At 47.1% G+C, this 18,281-nt stretch overlaps 1 protein-coding gene and 1 long non-coding RNA gene across 3 annotated transcripts in view; one reads left to right on the top strand and one right to left on the bottom strand.

Annotated features, from left to right (window-relative positions):
• Positions 1-3,935, bottom strand: part of LOC135966227 (uncharacterized) — a 32,985-nt gene extending 29,050 nt beyond the window's left edge. The window contains exon 1 of one of the 2 annotated variants that reach the window (XR_010579388.2): positions 2,988-3,935. This is a non-coding gene — a long non-coding RNA (uncharacterized lncRNA). The remainder of the gene's footprint in view (positions 1-2,987) is intronic. The other variant, XR_010579389.2, reaches the window with a different exon arrangement.
• On the top strand, positions 3,417-7,030 carry TUBA1B (tubulin alpha 1b). The gene is made up of 4 exons (XM_045366493.2): positions 3,417-3,514; positions 5,084-5,306; positions 5,424-5,572; positions 5,874-7,030. Exons 1-4 carry the CDS (start codon positions 3,512-3,514, stop codon positions 6,852-6,854), a joined length of 1,356 nt encoding a protein of 451 aa, XP_045222428.1. The 5' UTR covers positions 3,417-3,511; the 3' UTR covers positions 6,855-7,030.
• The last annotated feature ends 11,251 nt before the right edge of the window (positions 7,031-18,281 follow it).

Raw genomic sequence — 18,281 nt, 5'->3', positions numbered from 1 at the left:
CAGGTGCGTGCCGCCATGCCCAGTTAATTTTTTGTATTTTTAGTAGATATGGGGTTTCATGGTGTTAGCCAGGGTGGTGTGCAGTGGCCTGATCTGGGCTCACTGCAAGCTCCGCCTCCTGGGTTCACTCCATTTTCCCGCCTCAGCCTCCTGAGTAGCTGGGACTACAGGCACCCGCCACCATGTCCAGCTAATTTTTTAATGTTTTTAGTCGAGACGGGGTTTCGCTGTGTTAGCCAGAATGGTCTCGACCTCCTGACCTTGTGATTCGCCTGCTTCGGCCTCCCAGAGTGCTGGGATTACAGGCGTGAGCCACGGCACCCAGCCACCAACTGCAAATTCCTAGGAGAGAATCCTGTCCCAAAGATCAATGTCCACTGTCAGCAGGAAGAAGTTACAAAAAATGACCTTCACCCTTCATCTCTCCTTAAGATTAGAGAAGTAGAGGAGAAGAGTAGAGGAGGTATTATGTTAGGGAAACAGGAACGGAAGAGCTAGGGTAACACGGCGAGGCACGGTGGCTCACGCCTTTAATTCCAGCACTTCGGAAGGCCGAGGCGGGCGGATCACCTGAGGTCAGGAGTTCGAGACTCGTCTGGCTAACATTGTGAACTCCCTTCTCTACTAAAAATACAAAAATAATCTGGGCGTTGTGGCAGGTGCCTGTAATGTCTGCTACTTGGGAGGCTGAGACAGAAAAATCGCTTGAACCCGGGAGGCAGAGGTTGCCGTGCGCCGAGATTGCGCCATTGCACTCCCACCTGGGCGACAAAAACAAAACTCTGTCTCAAAAAAAAAAAAAAAAGGGCTAGGGTAACACAATTTCAAAATCAATTCCAAATTTAAACTAGCAAAGCATATTCCTTACCAGATACAACCCGTGGTCATAAGATGTTTACAGCTAAGGAAGCAGTTTAATAATGCCAGCAAGGGACCAGGCACGGTGGCTCATGCCCATAATCCCAGTGGATCATGAGGTCAAGGGATCGAGACCATCCTGGCTAACACGGCAAAACCCCGTCTCTACTAAAAATACAAAAAATTAGCCAGGCGTGGTGGCAGGTGCCTGTAGTCCCAGCTACTAGGGAGGCTGAGGCAGGAGAATGGCGTGAACCTGGGAGGCGGAGTTCGCAGTGTGCCACTGCACTCCAGCTTGGGTGACAGAGCAAGACTCCATCTCAACAACAACAACAACAAAAAAAAAAAAAAAAAAAAAAAAGCTGGCAAGGACAAACTCCTATGACAACAAAATGTTCAGATGTCCCAATATCACATAACAATTCCCCCCCCCTTTTTTTTTTTGGAGATGGAGTTTCGGTCAAAAAAATAAAATGAAATAAAAAGAAGTTCTCTTTTAGTTTGATTACTCTGTGAAACCTGAGGTATAATCAAGACCTAAAAAAAAAAAAAAAAGGCCCTCAAATACTTACTCATTCACAACAGGGAATACACAGATAAAAGCTAATAGTTTTAGGAAGGTATCTGGGGAGACATATAGGCCCCTGGGAGGAAATCCCTGAAGTGGTGGCTCTGATAATCTGCAGAGAGCTAGAAGGGAGGTTCTCCCCTCCCCCAGAAAAATCTATCCCAAGACCATAAACTACATCGCTAATCCTTGGAAATATATAAAGTGGTTAGGGTTAGAGGGTGGCTTCAAAATGGTTCTAGCAGAAACCTATTGCGGTTACTAAACTATTCAAATCATTTGCCCAGAGATAGCTTTTCTGGATAAAATAGCTTTATCCAGAGCCGACAGCAAAATGGAGTTCAGCAGGGTGGTTCCCTAACATTCATTCTTCCCGTTAAAGCAAGCTTATGATTTTCAGATTCGTTTTAAGAATAAGAGTGGGGGTGGTCCGAAGATAGTGGGTTATCAGAACTTATTAATATTAGTGTCACTAAAATTAGTATACCATCCCTCACTGCTAAAATTGACAGGCTTAATTTTTTTTTTTTTTTAAGAATAAGAAGAGGAACAAAATAAGTGAGAACAATATTCAAATATATTCCTGCCTCCTCTACCCAGTTGGAAAAATGTGTGCAAATTTGGATTTTGAATCAAATGCCTTTAACAAGACTACCAAAACTATCAGAAATAAACAAGAACCTCTTGGTCTGCAGGTCAGGTTCAGATGGGTGGAGACACACATATATAGACATACACATATATAACTCCTTACAACATACACTTATTAACCACATAAATTTGCTATTTGTCTGAAATTCGGTGCGAAGGATGAAGGCTGCACCAAATTTTAATAGGCTAATAACTGAATATGAACTATGAATTTTTAGTGTTTTAGGTTTAACCTTTTTGTTCCTCCTATACTGGGCAGATATTCTGAATAGTAACATCAATACGTTTCGGCTAGGACCATTTTAAAGCCACATTTTAAACCTAACCACCTTCTGCATTTCCAAGGATTAGCAATGTGGTTTATCGTCTTGAAATAGATTTTCCAGGGGCGGGGCGGAGGGAGACCTAGTCTACTCCTATAATGTGGGCCTCCAAGCACTAAGCTATAACCAATTGATGTATCTTGACACAAGGCCAAGCAGTCTTATTTACAAAACTCTTAAGTTGCACAAGGAATCTCTACTTCCTAACATCCTTCAGTGTCAATTTATTTCCTCCCTATCCAATTCTTTCCTCACTTCTTCAACTCAGCTACCACCACTGAAATGTGTTTTTAAATCTCCTTTTCAAAAAGCCCCTAGAACTGTTTCATAAAATTGATGGCTTAGATCTAAAATTGGGGCCTACTTTGCCCTTTTAACAGCTTCAATGTTAAATGCTTGGGCACTCTTCGAATGACTGAATATCTACTTGCTTTCAGCATTTGGTACTCTTACTTTGGAGAACAAGTCATTAAAGTAAACCATGTACACCTATTCGGTTTTCTAAAGCTCGCGTTTTTCACATTATCAGGTAAGTACAGAATGCACTGCCTTAAAAGGAACTGCGAAAATAAAAAGGCAAAACTCACTGACAAACTGTGGCAACACGAAATTAATCAGCTGAGCTATCCGAACCACAACTTTCTGCATTTCACGGTGCTTCGTCTTTCAAATTGTATGGCTCTCTCAAGTCCTAGGCTTCCTCCGAATTAAGTCAAGCCTCGTCACCCATTCCCTGGTCGGTGTCTTTCCGACTCGCGCCCGCCCCTCGCCAGGCCCTCGCAGCCATGCGCCGCACACTGCAGCACTGGCGCGCGCGGCCCGCAGGCGCGGAGGACCCCGCCCCGCGGCCGCGCGAAGGGAGGGGGCTCGGGGCCCGGAGCCCGCCTCTGCGGCGGCCAGGCCGGGCGCCCAGTGGGCGCACTGGGCCGGAGGAGGGGCCCGCGGCCGCGACACCGCCTGTGCCCGCCCCCTCTCCAAAGCCGCTACTTAAGAGGCTCCAGCGCCGGTCCCGCCCCAGTGCGTTACTTACCTCGACTCTTAGCTTGTCGGGGACGGTAACCGGGACCCGGTGTCTGCTCCTTCCGCCTTCGCCTCCTAATCCCTAGCCACTATGGTGAGTGAGCCGCGCGGCTCCCGGCTGCTTTCAGGGAAGCAGGGAAAAGCGAGCTGGCGGGGCGCGGGGACCCTGTATACAGCCGGGGAGGTCTGGTTCCAGAGCCGTCCTTTTGGAGGGCGGAAAACAAGGCGAGAGGCCAGGGCGGGAGTGGTGAGACCTCGGTGTGTGTAAATAGCTGGGGCCCGGAAAGGTCGAGGGGCGCCAGGATTTCTTATCGGACTCTGGAAGGGATGAGGGGGCTCCGGCTGCCTTCTGCCGTATCCGGAGCTCTCTTTCAGCGCGTAACTCTGTACTGGGAGCGGTCCCTCGAGTCCCCGCAGTCCTTTCCAGCGTATGCCCTTCCCCCGCTTTGGGTGGACGCGCGCGCGCGCGGACTCTAACATCTTCCAGCCTTCACTTCCTCTTGAGCGCGAAAAGCGGGGGTGGGAAGCAGCTGGAGACAAAAGCGCGCACGCGCGACCGTTACCTTCACGCCGTTCCTGGGCGGGAAACCGCCACTGCAGTCTGCGCATGCGCTCTGGGTCGCGGCGAGACTAGGGCTACAGGGCGTGTCTCCTGTTAACCTGAGTTTTCTTTTTTTAATGAAAGCAATAAGAGGAATGTGGGGAAGGGCCCTGTCAATGTACCGCTATACACCAGTGAATTAGGACAGTTCGACCACAACAGTCTGTAGAGGCCACCTGTCTCTCTGCTGCGTTAGGAATTCAGGGGAGCAGGTGGTGGCAGTGAGGGATTTTGAGGGAACGGAAATCGGATCTTGACCCAGATCTGGGCCGCCGATAATCCCCAACTTCGCTCAGACTGCTGTGGAGGTGTTAGGCCCAGCCCGATGCCGGCGGGCAAGGGAGGATGGGCGGCCTGGGCAGCGCCTTTGCAGACGTGGCCATTTCGTGCCTCTGCAGCGCCGCCGGGGGGCGCGAGAGCGCGCGCCCTGAATTGCGCATTCATCCTGTGCCGCAGAGCCCCGCCCCATGTCCCTGCGGACCGACATTTCTTGTGCGCTGGTCTGGCCACGTGCTTCCTGTGCTAGGAGCTGCCCGGAAATGTGGCCACCTAGTCTAAAGTGGTATTCTGGGGCCTGAGCGCTGGGTGGATGCCTACCTTCCTGTCTTGGTCCTCCAAAGGAGGAAGCTGTGACTGAGCTGTATTGGTCTGGAAGGAGGCCTTCCCAGTTTAGGATGGGAAGGTAACAGTCATTAAAAGCAATGTAGACGATAAGCTGTTCTCAGAAGAGTAGTACGTCTTACGTCGCTTTAAAAAAGGAAATTTGTTTTAAGATTACGTGAGTAGCCTAGGTAACACAGCCAGACCTCATCTCCACAAAAAAAGATGAAAAAATTAGCCAGGCGTAGTGGCCTGTGCCTGTGGTCCCAGCTGCTCCAGACGCTGGGGTCGGGGGATGACTCAAGCCCAGGAGGTTTAGGCTGCCTTGAGCCTAGACGGCATCACTGCACTCAAGCCTGGGTGACAGACTTTATCTCTAAAAAAATAAAGATTGCATGAGTATTTTGTTCCACCTGACAGCCACCAATAGATTAAATTGCGATATCTTTTTCCTTCCCACAGCGTGAGTGCATCTCCATCCACGTTGGCCAGGCTGGTGTCCAGATTGGCAATGCCTGCTGGGAGCTCTACTGCCTGGAACACGGCATCCAGCCCGATGGTCAGATGCCAAGTGACAAGACCATTGGGGGAGGAGATGATTCCTTCAACACCTTCTTCAGTGAGACGGGCGCTGGCAAGCATGTGCCCCGGGCCGTGTTTGTAGACTTGGAACCCACGGTCATTGGTGAGTTGACTTCAGTAACCCAAGTGAGATCCCAGGATGCTGGGACAGGAGGTCTGTCCTGGGGGCTCCGCTGGTCACTCACCCACTCCCTCCATCCTTCTCTCCCTCCTCCCCCAGATGAAGTTCGCACTGGCACCTACCGCCAGCTCTTCCACCCTGAGCAGCTCATCACAGGCAAGGAAGATGCTGCCAATAACTATGCCCGAGGGCACTACACCATTGGCAAGGAGATCATTGACCTTGTGTTGGACCGAATTCGCAAGCTGGTAAGCACAATATATAAATATGCATTTAATGCGGCGAGATGGTACCAGTGCAAGTTGGGTGGAGTGACTGACAACATTCATTCTTTAGCACCTACCAAAATGTGGAATAGACTGCTTACTATGTTCATTGGACTTCTAAATCAGATAGTCCCCTAGGTTATGGACAGTTTGTGGATATGTTTGTTTTCCCATTTCCTTATGCTTATGTCAATGAGATGGTTCATAATCTAAGAATTTTAAATAGAAATTCTAAGAGAATGTTTCTTGGCATTAAAATATTATTTTTTTTATTTCCCTACAGGCTGACCAGTGCACCGGTCTTCAGGGCTTCTTGGTTTTCCACAGCTTTGGTGGGGGAACTGGTTCTGGGTTCACCTCCCTGCTCATGGAACGTCTCTCAGTTGATTATGGCAAGAAGTCCAAGCTGGAGTTCTCCATTTACCCAGCGCCCCAGGTTTCCACAGCTGTAGTTGAGCCCTACAACTCCATCCTCACCACCCACACCACCCTGGAGCACTCTGATTGTGCCTTCATGGTAGACAATGAGGCCATCTATGACATCTGTCGTAGAAACCTTGATATTGAGCGCCCAACCTACACTAACCTTAACCGCCTTATTAGCCAGATTGTGTCCTCCATCACTGCTTCCCTGAGATTTGATGGAGCCCTGAATGTTGACCTGACAGAATTCCAGACCAACCTGGTGCCCTACCCCCGCATCCACTTCCCTCTGGCCACATACGCCCCTGTCATCTCTGCTGAGAAAGCCTACCATGAACAGCTTTCTGTAGCAGAGATCACCAATGCTTGCTTTGAGCCAGCCAACCAGATGGTGAAATGTGACCCTCGCCATGGTAAATACATGGCTTGCTGCCTGTTGTACCGTGGTGATGTGGTTCCCAAAGATGTCAATGCTGCCATTGCCACCATCAAGACCAAGCGCAGCATCCAGTTTGTGGATTGGTGCCCCACTGGCTTCAAGGTTGGCATCAACTACCAGCCTCCCACTGTGGTGCCTGGTGGAGACCTGGCCAAGGTTCAGAGAGCTGTGTGCATGCTGAGCAACACCACAGCCATTGCTGAGGCCTGGGCTCGCCTGGACCACAAGTTTGACTTGATGTATGCCAAGCGTGCCTTTGTTCACTGGTATGTGGGTGAGGGGATGGAGGAAGGCGAGTTTTCAGAGGCCCGTGAAGACATGGCTGCCCTTGAGAAGGATTATGAGGAGGTTGGTGTGGATTCTGTTGAAGGAGAGGGTGAGGAAGAAGGAGAGGAATACTAATTATCCATTCCTTTTGGCACTGCAGCATGTCATGCTCCCAGGATTTCAGCTTCAGCTTAGCTGACAGACATTAAAGCTTTCTGGTTAGATTGTTTTCACTTGGTGATCATGTCTTTTCCATGTGTACCTATAATATTTTTCCATCGTGTCTCAAAGTAAAGTCATTAACATCAAAAGCTTTGTTTCCTGTGTTTTCTAAAAGTGCCTTGGTTTTTGGATTCATCTATATTTGGAGTATAGAGTCTGCAATTTGCTGGTGATGTCAGGGATCCTACTTCCTGTGCAGGCACCTCTAGGGAAAAGGAAGCTCAAGGGACTAGAAAGGCAGAAGCCCTAGATTCTCAGACTAGTTTACCACCTCATCCCTTGGCGTAGGGGGCGGGGAAACTGATGAAAGTCATTCTGCTAATCTAGAGCTCATTTAGCTCTTCAGAGTATGACTGGGTAGTTACTAATGAGTTATGTATGGGAAGTATACGTTTTGAATATCCGCTAAGTTGCTGCTGTTTAAAGTGGCCTGCTAACCTTGTTAGTGTAAGAAATTTCACAGTGATCTTTGGCTGGTCATGGTGGCTCATGCCTCTAATCCCAGCACGAGGATTTCCAGCTTTCAATGTACCAGTTTCCAGCCCTATTGTGATAGGAAAAAGGACCAGAATTCATGGTAGTCAGTAAAAGTCATGCTAAGAAAGAAGGCTAAACAATAAGCCATATGCATGGGTGGAAGAGGACTACATTACATGAGGATAAAGTGGCAACATTTGTAAAGGTTAGGATAAAAACGTATAGCATTTGGCATGGTTTACATCCTTTCAAATATTTTGGCTACATGTAACAGACTTGTAGGCACAGAGAATGTACATAGAGGATTTAACCTAGGAGAAAATGTAGATTTCAAATCCGTAAAGTACAGGAAAATTGTGGCTGCTAAAGACCCTGATGGCTGCTAAAGACCAAGAAGACTGAAAGAATGCATGAGGCTTTTTTGAAAAAGCAGAGAAGAGGCCAGGCACAGTGGTTCATACCTGTAATCCAAGCGCTTTGGGAGGCGGAGGCGGGCGGATTACCTGAGGTCAGGAGTTTGAGACCAGCCTGGCCAACATGGAGAAACCCCATCTCTACTAAAAATACAAAATTAGCTGGACGTGGTGGCTCACCCTTGTAATCCCAGCTACTCGGGAGACAGGCAGGAGAATTGCTTGAACCTGGGAGGAGGAGGTTACAGTGAGCCAAGATTGCGCCATTGCACTCCAGCCTGGGCAACAAAAGCAAAACTTCATCTCAAAAAAAAAAAAAAAAAAGTAGGGAAGTCTACAATTTTCCCAGTTTTTTTTTTTTTAGCCCATAAATCCTACAAATTTACAAAATGTCAGCCGTCCCTATCTGTGGTTTCCATATCTAGATTTGACTAACTGGATTTAAAATACTTGGAAGCAACCGGCCCTGGTGGTTCATGCCTATAATACCAGCACTTTGGTCAAGGCAGGAGGATCACTTGAGCCCAGGAGTTTGAGACCAGCCTAGGCAACCTAGGGAGACCCTGTCATTACAAAACAAAAACCAAAACAAATTAGCCAGTGTAATTGTGCTGCTGCATTCCTGCCTGGGTGCCAGAGAAAGACCCTATCTCAAAATATATGTTTGGAAAAATGGATAGTTGTGTCTGAACTGAACATGTACTTGTCCCCTTTATTCTCTAAATGATATAGTATAACAATTATTTACATAGCATTCACATTGTATTAGGTATTATAAGTAATCTGGAAATGACTTAAAGTATACAGGAAGATGTGTGCAGGTTACATGCAAACACTAGAGCTCTCTATATAAGGAACTTGAGCATTCATGGATTTTGGTATCCTCCAGGGATACTAAGGGATGACTGTAGCTCTCAGCTCCAAAGATAATCTGATTTGGCATGAACAATTCAGAGAAGAAGCTTTGGTGGGGAGCCTGCAGGCCTAGCATAGCAACACAAATGTAGCCATCACAGGCTCCAAGGGAAAGCAGACACCTTTATTTATTTTTTATTTTTGTGTATTTATTTATTTATTTTTGAGACGGAGTCTCGCTCTGTTGCCAAGGCTGGAGTGCAGTGGCACAATCTCAGCTCACTGCAAGCTCCGCCTACCGGGTTCATGCCATTCTCCTGTCTCAGCCTCCCAAGTAGCTGGGACTACAGGCGCCCGCCACCTCACCTGGCTAATTTTTGTATTTTTAGTACAGACGGGGTTTCACCATGTTGGCCAGGCTGGTCTCGAACTCCTGACCTCGTGATCTGCCCACCTTGGCCCCCCAAAGTGCTGGGATTACAGGCATGAGCCACTGGGTGCTCCCAGCAGCAGACACCTTTAAAGAACTGAGAGGCCTTGGCACGGCAGCTCACGCCTGTAATCCTATCACTTTGGGAGCCCAAAGTAAGTGGATCACCTGAGGTCAGGAGATTGAGACCAGTGAGGCCAACATAATCCCAACTCTACTAAAAATACAAAATTAGCTGGGCATGGTAGCCTGTGCCTGTAGTCCCAGCTACACCAGGGGCTGAGGCAGGAGAATCACTTGAACATGGGAGGTGGAGGTGACAGTGAGCCGATATTATGCCACTGCACTCCAGCCTGGGTGACAGAGTGAAACTCTCAAAAATATACAATAAAAAATTTTACGCTGGGCACGGTGGTTCACTCCTGTAATCCCAGCACTTTGGGAGGCTGAAGCAGGCGGATCACCTGAGGTCAGCAGTTTGAGACCAACCAGGTCAACATGGTGAAACCCCATCTCTACTAAAAATACAAAAATTATCTGGGCGTGGTGGTGGGCACCTCTAATCCCAGCTACTTGGGAGGCTGAGACAGGAGAATTGCTTGAACCCGGGAGGTAGAGGTTGCGTGAGCCAAGATCATGCCATTGCACTGCAGCCTGGGTGACAAAAGTGAAACTCCATCTCAAAGGAAAAAAAAAATTAAAAAATTGTTTTATACATGAAGATGACTACTATTTTTTTTTTTTCTTGAGATGGAGTCTCGTTCTATTGTCCAAGCTGAAGTGCAGTGGCTCAGTCTTGGCTCACTGGCAACCTCCGCCTCCTGGGTTCAAGGGATTCTCATGCCTCAGCCTCCCGAGTAGCTGGGATTACAGGCGTGCACTACCATGCCCAGCTAATTTTTGTATTTTTAGTACAGACGGGGTTTCACCATGTTGGCCAAGCTGGTCTCAAACTCCGTACCTCAAATGATCCTCCCTCCTTGGCCTCCCAAACTGCTGGGATTACAAGGGTGAGCCACCACACCAGGCCAAGATGAATACTATTAATTATAAGTTAAGGCCTTGGATTAAATGATATATTATGTGTGGGCCATGGGGGAGGAGGTGGCTAGAATGAAATGCTCAGGCAGACAGGACATGTCATCAAGCCCTCCTTTAAAGTGCCCCTTTAAGGGGCACTGGAGTCGTCTTATCTATACCTCTGACCAGGCAGCAAGTACAGCACCTGGTAATGCCCATAGGAACCAAAAATAATGGTAATTTCTCTCTTAAGCCAGATTCTTTTTTTGGTTTTTTTGTTTGTTTGTTTGTTTGTTTGTTTTTAGACAGTCTTGCCCTGTAGCCCGGGCTGGAGTGCAGTGATGCGATCTTGGCTCACTGCAACCTCCACCTCCTGGGTTCACGCCATTCTCCTGCCTCAGCCTCCCAAGTAGCTGGGACTATAGGTACCCGCCACCACGCCCGGCTAATTTTTGGTATTTTTAGTAGAGATGGGGTTTCACTGTGTTAGTTAGGATAGTCTCGATCTCCTGACCTCGTGATCCACCCTCCTCGGCCTCCCAAAGTGCTGGGATTACAGGCATGAGCCACCGTGCCCAGCCAGCCAGATTCTTTATTGTTCTACTCAATGTAAACTTTAAGCCCTAAGGTTTTGTAACACTCACTCTCTTTCAGGACCCAGGCTTCTTTATCAACTCTCAGGGAGGAGCCTAGGGAACAGAGACATTTGGTTAGCCTCTTGTTCTGTCACTAATCAGGACCTCTTAATCTTCTGGGACTATTTTTCCTTTCACACTATAGATTTCCATTCTTCCTTTCTCAGAAGGGGTAGCAAGTAGGGCTTTGGAGTTTGGAAGGACCTGTAAACTTAGAGATGTGCATCCAAGTTGGGAGATGAGGGGCAGTGTATACCAGGTCTTGACATGTCTGCTCAGCCATTCTCCAGAGCTACTACAGAAGCATAGGCCATTTATTCAGAAAATAAGTATAACTTTTTTCTTCTTCTTCTTTTTTTAGAGATGAAGTCTAACTCTGACATTCAGTCTGGAGTACAGTGGTGAGATCTTGGCTCACTGCATCCTCCAACTCCCAGGTTCAAGTGATTCTCCTGCCTCAGCCTCCCAAGTAGCTGGGATTATAGGTGCCCACCACCACGCCTCAGCTAATTTTTTTGTATTTTTAGTACAGACAGGGTTTCACCATGTTGGCCAGACTGGTCTCGAATCCCTGACCTCAGGTGATCTGCCTGCCTCGGCCTCCCAAAGTGCTGGGATTACAGGGATGAGCCACCATGCCCAGTCAATGAATATAAATTTTTAAAAGCCCAAGAAGGGTTTACTTAGAGATGAAAAGGATGATGACAATAACAACGATAACTAATCTTAACTACATAGACACCTTCTTTTTTTAACACCAGAATGCTTAAATGCCTTCACAACCTACTGTTCATCCCCTCCATGAGTTCACTGTATAAAATGAAAAAAGCCCAGTGCCTCATTTTAGAGATGACAGATTTAATTGGTAGGGAAGAAGGGGAGAGATACCACAGCCTTGTGTCCTGCCTTGTAGGACTAGAAGCCTTAAATATTGCCTGCCACAAGATCATTAGGACATGAGTCTTTCAGCCCTACCAAGGACCCGGGCTGTGATTTAGGGATGTGCTTAGACTAACAGGCTTGAGCAAGGGAGGAGGGAAGAGCATTTTATCTGGAGATGCCATATTCCCCTCCCAATCCCATCAAACTCCTGGCAAATTCCTTAATGCCCTGCAGATGGCACCACTGACAAGGAGTTCTCCATCCAGGAGAGCCAAGCTCAGATTTGTGAACTCTGCCCTTGTCATCTTGGACCTGTGCCAAAAAGATGACAAGCCGGAAGTGACTGACCTGCCATCCCTAGCATTCACACACTTGTCGCTTTTTCTTCTGTCCATGACTGGAGACAGCTGGGCCTCATGCTAGGCCGCTGTGAATCAGGAGGCTACAGAAAACACCACACCCAAGGAGTTTCTGGACCTCAGCCCCTTCCCCTAGGGTGCTTCCCTGAGGTAGGATGCGTATAAAAACATGGCCTTGGCCAGGCATGGTGGCTCACGCCTGTAATCCCAGCACTTCAGGAGGCCGAGGTGGGCGGATCACCTGAGGTCAGGAATTCAATACCAGCCTGGCCAATATGGTAAAACCCTGCCTTTACTAAAAATACGAAAATTAGCCAGGCATGGTGGCATGTGCCTATAATCCCAGCTACTTGGGAGGCTGAGACAGGAGAATCGCTTGAAATCGGGAGGCAGAAGTTGCGGTGAACCCAGATCACGCCATTGCACTCCAGCCTGGGCAATAAGAGCGAAACTCCATCTCAAAAAACAAAACAAAACAAAACAAAACAAAACAAAACATGGCCTTGGGCCAGGCATGGTGGCTAATGCCTATAATCTCAGCACTTTGGGAGGCCAAGGAGGGTGGATCACTTGAAGTCAGAAGTTCGAGACCAGCCTGGCCAACATGGTGAAACCCCGTCTCTACTAAAAATACAAAAATTAGCCAGGCATGGTAGCAGGTGCCTGTAATCACAGCTACTCAGGAGGCTGAGGCCGGAGAATTGCTTGAACCTGGGAGGTGGGGGTTGCAGTGAGCTGAGTTAGTGTTCCTACAGTCCAGCCTAGGCAACAGAGTGAGACTCCGTCTCAAAAAAAAAAAAAAAAAAAAAAACGCCTTAGGATCAACATGCAGTAAGAGAGGAGCATGTTGTCACATTAATCTAAACTCAATATTGATACAAAGTCAATAACCACCTGACAATGTGGGCATCATCATGTAGACACTGATGTCATTGTGTTGCTAAGGCTAGCTTCCACCTCTCTGCTATCTGGTTCATAAGCCAAAACCAATGCCCAAATGCTTTACCCCACCCACTCCCAACTGACAGCCTGCTGTATGTTATCATGCCCAACTAGACAGAATCAAGCTCATCACCTCATTCATGCCTGAGCCTTTAAACATACACTTTCCTCTGCCTGTGGTACCTTCTATTGCCACGAGAATAGAGAAAACCCAACACTTTTGTCCAGTTAATGCATATTCTCCTTTCAATGAAGTCATTTCTTCAAGGACTTGGAGACTAGGTCAGAATAGGCCATATTTTCTAGTATATATTTTCATAGAACCTCTACTTTTCTAACATTTGTAATATTTTATAAATATATATTTGTGTGATTAATTCATATATTTCTTCCCTACCAGAGTTTTTTTTTGTTTTTTGTTTTTTTGGAGACAGGGCCTAGCTCTTGTGTCCAGACTGGAGTGCAGTGATTCGATCTCAGCTCACTGCTGCCTTGACCTCCTGGACTCAAGGGATCCTCCCAGCTCAGCTTCTTGGGTAGCTGGGACTACAGGTACCCACCATCACCCCCGGCTAATTTTTAAATTTTTTTGTAGAGATTGAGTCTCACCATGTTGTCCAAGCTGGTCTCAAAATTCTGAGCTCAAGCAATCCTTTTCTGCTTCGGACTCTTTTTTTTGTTTTTTTTTTTTTTGAGACGGAATTTTGCTCTTGTTGCCCAGACTAGAATGCAATGGCGTGATCTTGGCTCACCACAACCTCCGCCTCCCGGGTTCAAGCAATTCTCCTGCCTCAGCCTTCCGAGTAGCTAGCATTACAGGCATGCGCCACGACGCCCAGCTAATTTTGTATTTTTAGTAGAGATGGGGTTTCTCCATGTTGGTCAGGCTGGTCTCGAACCCCCGACCTCAGGTGATCTGCCCACCTCGGCCTCCCAAAGTGCTGGGATTACAGGTGTGAGTCACTGTGCCCAGCCTCTACCAGATTTAAATAAATAAATAAATAAATAAATAAATAAATAAATACATTAGGTAAATGCTCCACAGTTTTGTTTGTCTTTGTTTTTTAAGATTAGTCAAATGGACCAGGCACAATGGCTTAGACTTGTAGTACCAGCACTTTGGGAGGCCAAGGAAGGAAGATCACTTGAGACCAGGAGTTCGAGACCAACCTGGGCAACTAGTGAAATCCTGTCTCTAAAAAAAATTTAAAAATTAGCAAACTATCGCAAGAAAAGAAAATCAGACACGGCATGCTCTCACTCGTAGGTGGGAATTGAGCAATGAGAACATCTGGACACGGGAAGGGGAACATCACACACTGGGACCTGTTGAGGAGTGGGGGAAGGGGTGAGGGATAGTATTAGGAGATATTCCTAATGTAAATGACGAGTTAATGGGTGCAACACACCAACATGGCACATGTATACATATGTAACAAACCTGCACGTTGTGCACATGTACCCTAGAACTTAAAGTATATTTAAAAAAATTAAAAATTAGCCTGGTGTGATGGTGCATGCCTTTGGTCCCAGCTGCCTGGGAGGCTGAGGTGGGAGGATCAATTGTGCCCGAGAGGTTGAGGATGCAGTGAGCTGAGATTGCTTCTTTGCACTCCAGCCTAGATGCTAGACCAAGACCCCAAGACCCTGTCTCAAAAAAAAAAAAAAAAAAAAAAAAAAAAAAAATCTGAACAAAAAACAAACAAAAAAACATTTTTAACTCTGAAAGCTAGAGATGACTATCCATCTACTTCCTCCCCACTTTCAGACCAAGCCCAGGACCAAAGCTCTAAGGGGCCTCAGGCAGAGAGTAAAAGGTGGATAGAGACATAAAATGGAGGTGGATAGGAAGGTTTCTTCTGTGTTCTAAAGATTCTTCATCGTAGTGGCTCACTTCTGTAATCCCAGCACTTTGGAACGTTGAGGTGGGAGGATCACTTGAGGTCAGGAGTTCGAGACCAACCTGGTCAATATGGTGAAACCCTGTTTCTACTGAAAATACAAAAATTAGTCAGGAGCGGTGGCATACCCCTGCAGTCCTAACTCCTCAGGAGGCTGAAGCAGAAGAATTGCTTAAAACCAGGAGGTTGAGGCTGTAGTGAGCTGAGATCGTGCCACTGCCCTCCAGCCTGTGTGTGGAGTGAGACTCCATTTCAATAAAATAAAATAAAATAAAATAAAATAAAATAAAATAATAAAGCTTCTTCATCAAGGAGATGTCTCAAAACAAACCAAAAAAAGATCCCTCAGCCTCTCTGGCCCTAGCATCTCATGATACTGGCATGTAGAAACTTCTGCTGCCTCACTATGACCAAATCAATGTGTACCACGAGCTGGGTTGTGACCCAGCTGACAGGATAGGCTGTCACCCTAATATTCCTTCTATATAACAGTGCTCAAAGCTAGGCAGGTGAATATTCCCATCATCCTCTTCACTGCTCACCTGGTGTAATCTTTTTGTTGTTGTTGATTTTTTTGTTATTGTCTTTTGTTTTGTTTTGTTTTGAGACAGAGTCTTGCACTGTTGCCCAGGCTCCCAGGCTGGAATGCAGTAGCACAATCTGGGCTCACTGCAGCCTCCGCCCCCTGGGTTCAATCAATTCTCCCACTTCAGTCTCCCAAATCAGTCTCCCAAGTAGCTGGGACTACAGGCATGCTACAATGTCCAGTTAATTTTTGTATTTTTTGTAGAGACAGAGTTTTGCCATGTTGCCAGGCTGGTCTCCAACTCCTGAGCTGAGGCAATCCACCCACTTTGGCTTCCCAAAGTGCTGAGATTACGGGTGTGAGCCACTGCATGTGGCCTGTGTAATCTCTTATCCAGTCTAGGCTTCAAGAGGAACATAGACAATGGAGTTTTCTCCAAGGGGTGAGGAGAGTGGTAAGGAGTATTAGGCATAGTACATCTTCAGTTTACAAAGATGACGGGATTAAGAGATTAAAGACAGGCATAGGAAATTATAAGAGTATTGATTGGGGAAGTGATAAATGTCCATGAAATCTTCACAATTTATGTTCTTCTGTCACAGCTTCAGCAGGTCCCTCTGTTTGGGGTCCCTGACTTCCCACAACAACTGAGGATGGTTAGCTTAGAAAAGAGAAACCCAATGAAGGGCTGTGGTCTAGAAATGGCAGTAGATTCATTCCTCAAAACCCCAGAGGGCACAGCAAATGATGGGCAAGAAGACTGCAGTTCACTTTCTAAAAATTAGCCAGCACCAACAATGAACCAGTATGCCATCTATTCAGCAGTCAGTGGTCCCCAATCTTTTTGGTACCAGGGGCCAGTTTTGTGGAAGACAATTTTTCCATGAATGGTGTGTGTGGTGAGGGGTGCTTTCAGGATGAAACTGTTTCACCTAAGATCATCTGGCATTAGATTCTTATAAGAAGCACCCAACCTATATCCACAGTTCACAGCTACTATGAGAATCTAATGCCGCTGCTGATCTCACAGGAGGTGGAGCTCAGGCGGTAATGCTTGCTTGCCCACCACTCACCTCCTGCAGTGTGGGCCGATTCCTAACAGGCCATGGTCTGCACCTAGCAGTTGAGGACCCCTGGTCTAGGTCATGTAGCACATACAGGTAGACCTGATAACTTCTTTTTTTTTTTTTTTTTGAGATGGAGTCTCGCTCTGTTGCCCAGGCTGGAGTGCAGTGGCGCGATCTCGGTTCACTGCAAGCTCCGCCTCCTGGGTTCACGCCATTCTCCTGCCTCAGCCTCCTGAGTAGCTGGGACTATAGGCACCCGCCACCACGCCCAGCTAATTTTTTTTTTTTTTTTTTGTATTTTTAGTAGAGATGGAGTTTCACCGTGTTAGCCAGGATGGTCTCGATCTCCTGACCTTGTGATCCACCTGCCTCGGCCTCCCAAAGTGCTAGGATTACAGGCGTGAGCCACCGCACCCGGCCAGATAACTTCTAATATAACTCTCCATTCCCAGAGTCTATAATTTCACAAATTTTTTCCTGCTGTCTCAAGCCAATCTTTCATTATAATTCTTCTCTCAAATATTTTTAGAGAGGTCAGATAGGTACGGAGGAAGAATTAGAACTGAATCCCTCAAAGCATGTTTCTTTTCTTTTCTTTCTTTCTTTGAGATGGAGTTTCACTCTTGTTGCCCAGGCAGGAGTGCGATGGCATGATCTCGGCTCACCGCAACCTCCGCCTCCTGGGTTAAAGTGATTCTCCTGCCTCAGCCTCCTAAGTAACTGGGATTACAGGCATGTGCCACCACACCTGGTGAATTTTGTATTTTTAGTGGAGACAGGGTTTCTCCATTTTGGTGAGGCTGGTCTTGAACTCCCGACCTCAGGTGATCCACCCACCTGGGCCTTCCAAAGCGCTGGGATTACAGGTGTGAGCCACCGCACCCGGCCAGCATGTTTCTTCCTCCTAACTCCCAACGACAACATCAAAAAGTTCTCAGATGCAAGAAGGACTTGCTTAGGAAATTCCTGGTTTTCTGGTTTCCTGGCACTCTAGACAAGAGGGAAATTCCAAAATTTCTAGAAATTTGTCCTATTTTGACCAGAGAAAAGAAAAAAGTTATGGTTCAGAGTCAGATGAGCTCTGGCAGGGTGCGGTGGCTCATGCCTGTAATCCCAGCACCTTGGGAGGCTGAGGCAGGTGGATTACCTGAGGTCAGGAGTTGGAGACCAGCCTGACCAACATGGTGAAACCCCGACTGTACCAAAAATACAAAAATTAGCTGGGCATGGCTGGGCGCAGTGGCTCATGCCTATAATCCCAGCACTTTGGGAGGTCGAGGTGGGCGGATCACAAGGTCAGGAGATCGAGGCCATCCTGGCTAACATGGTGAAACCCCATCTCTACTGAAAATACAAAAAATTAGCTGGGCGTGGTGGTGGGCGCCTGTAGTCCCAGCTATTTGGGAGGCTGAGGCAGGAGAATGGCATGAACCTGCGGGGTGGAGCTTGCAGTGAGCTGAGATCACGCCACTGCACTCCAGCCTGGGAGAGAGAGCAAGACTCCGTCTCAAAAAAAAAAAAAAAAAAATTAGCTGGGCATGGTGGTGGGCACCTGTAATCCCAGTTACTCGGGAGGCTGAGGCAGGAGAATTGCTTGAACCCGGGTGGTGGAGGTTACAAGAGATCGAGCCACTGCACTCTAGCCTAGGTGACAGAGAGAAAAAAAAAAAAAAGAGTTAGCTAAATAGCTAAATAAGCTCTTTCCAAAGACCCAGAAAGTCCTGGGAACAAAATCACCCTATCACCCTGAAAGTAGTCTTAGATTAGGCAGGAAGTTTTCTTTCTTCTTTCTTTTCTTTTCTTTCCTTTTTTTTAATTTTATTTTATTTTATT

Source organism: Macaca fascicularis, chromosome 11, assembly GCF_037993035.2.
Source record: "Macaca fascicularis isolate 582-1 chromosome 11, T2T-MFA8v1.1".
Lineage (NCBI taxonomy): Eukaryota > Metazoa > Chordata > Mammalia > Primates > Cercopithecidae > Macaca > Macaca fascicularis.
The sequence above is the reverse complement of the archived record's forward strand: the minus strand, read 5'-3'. Positions and strand labels throughout refer to the sequence as shown.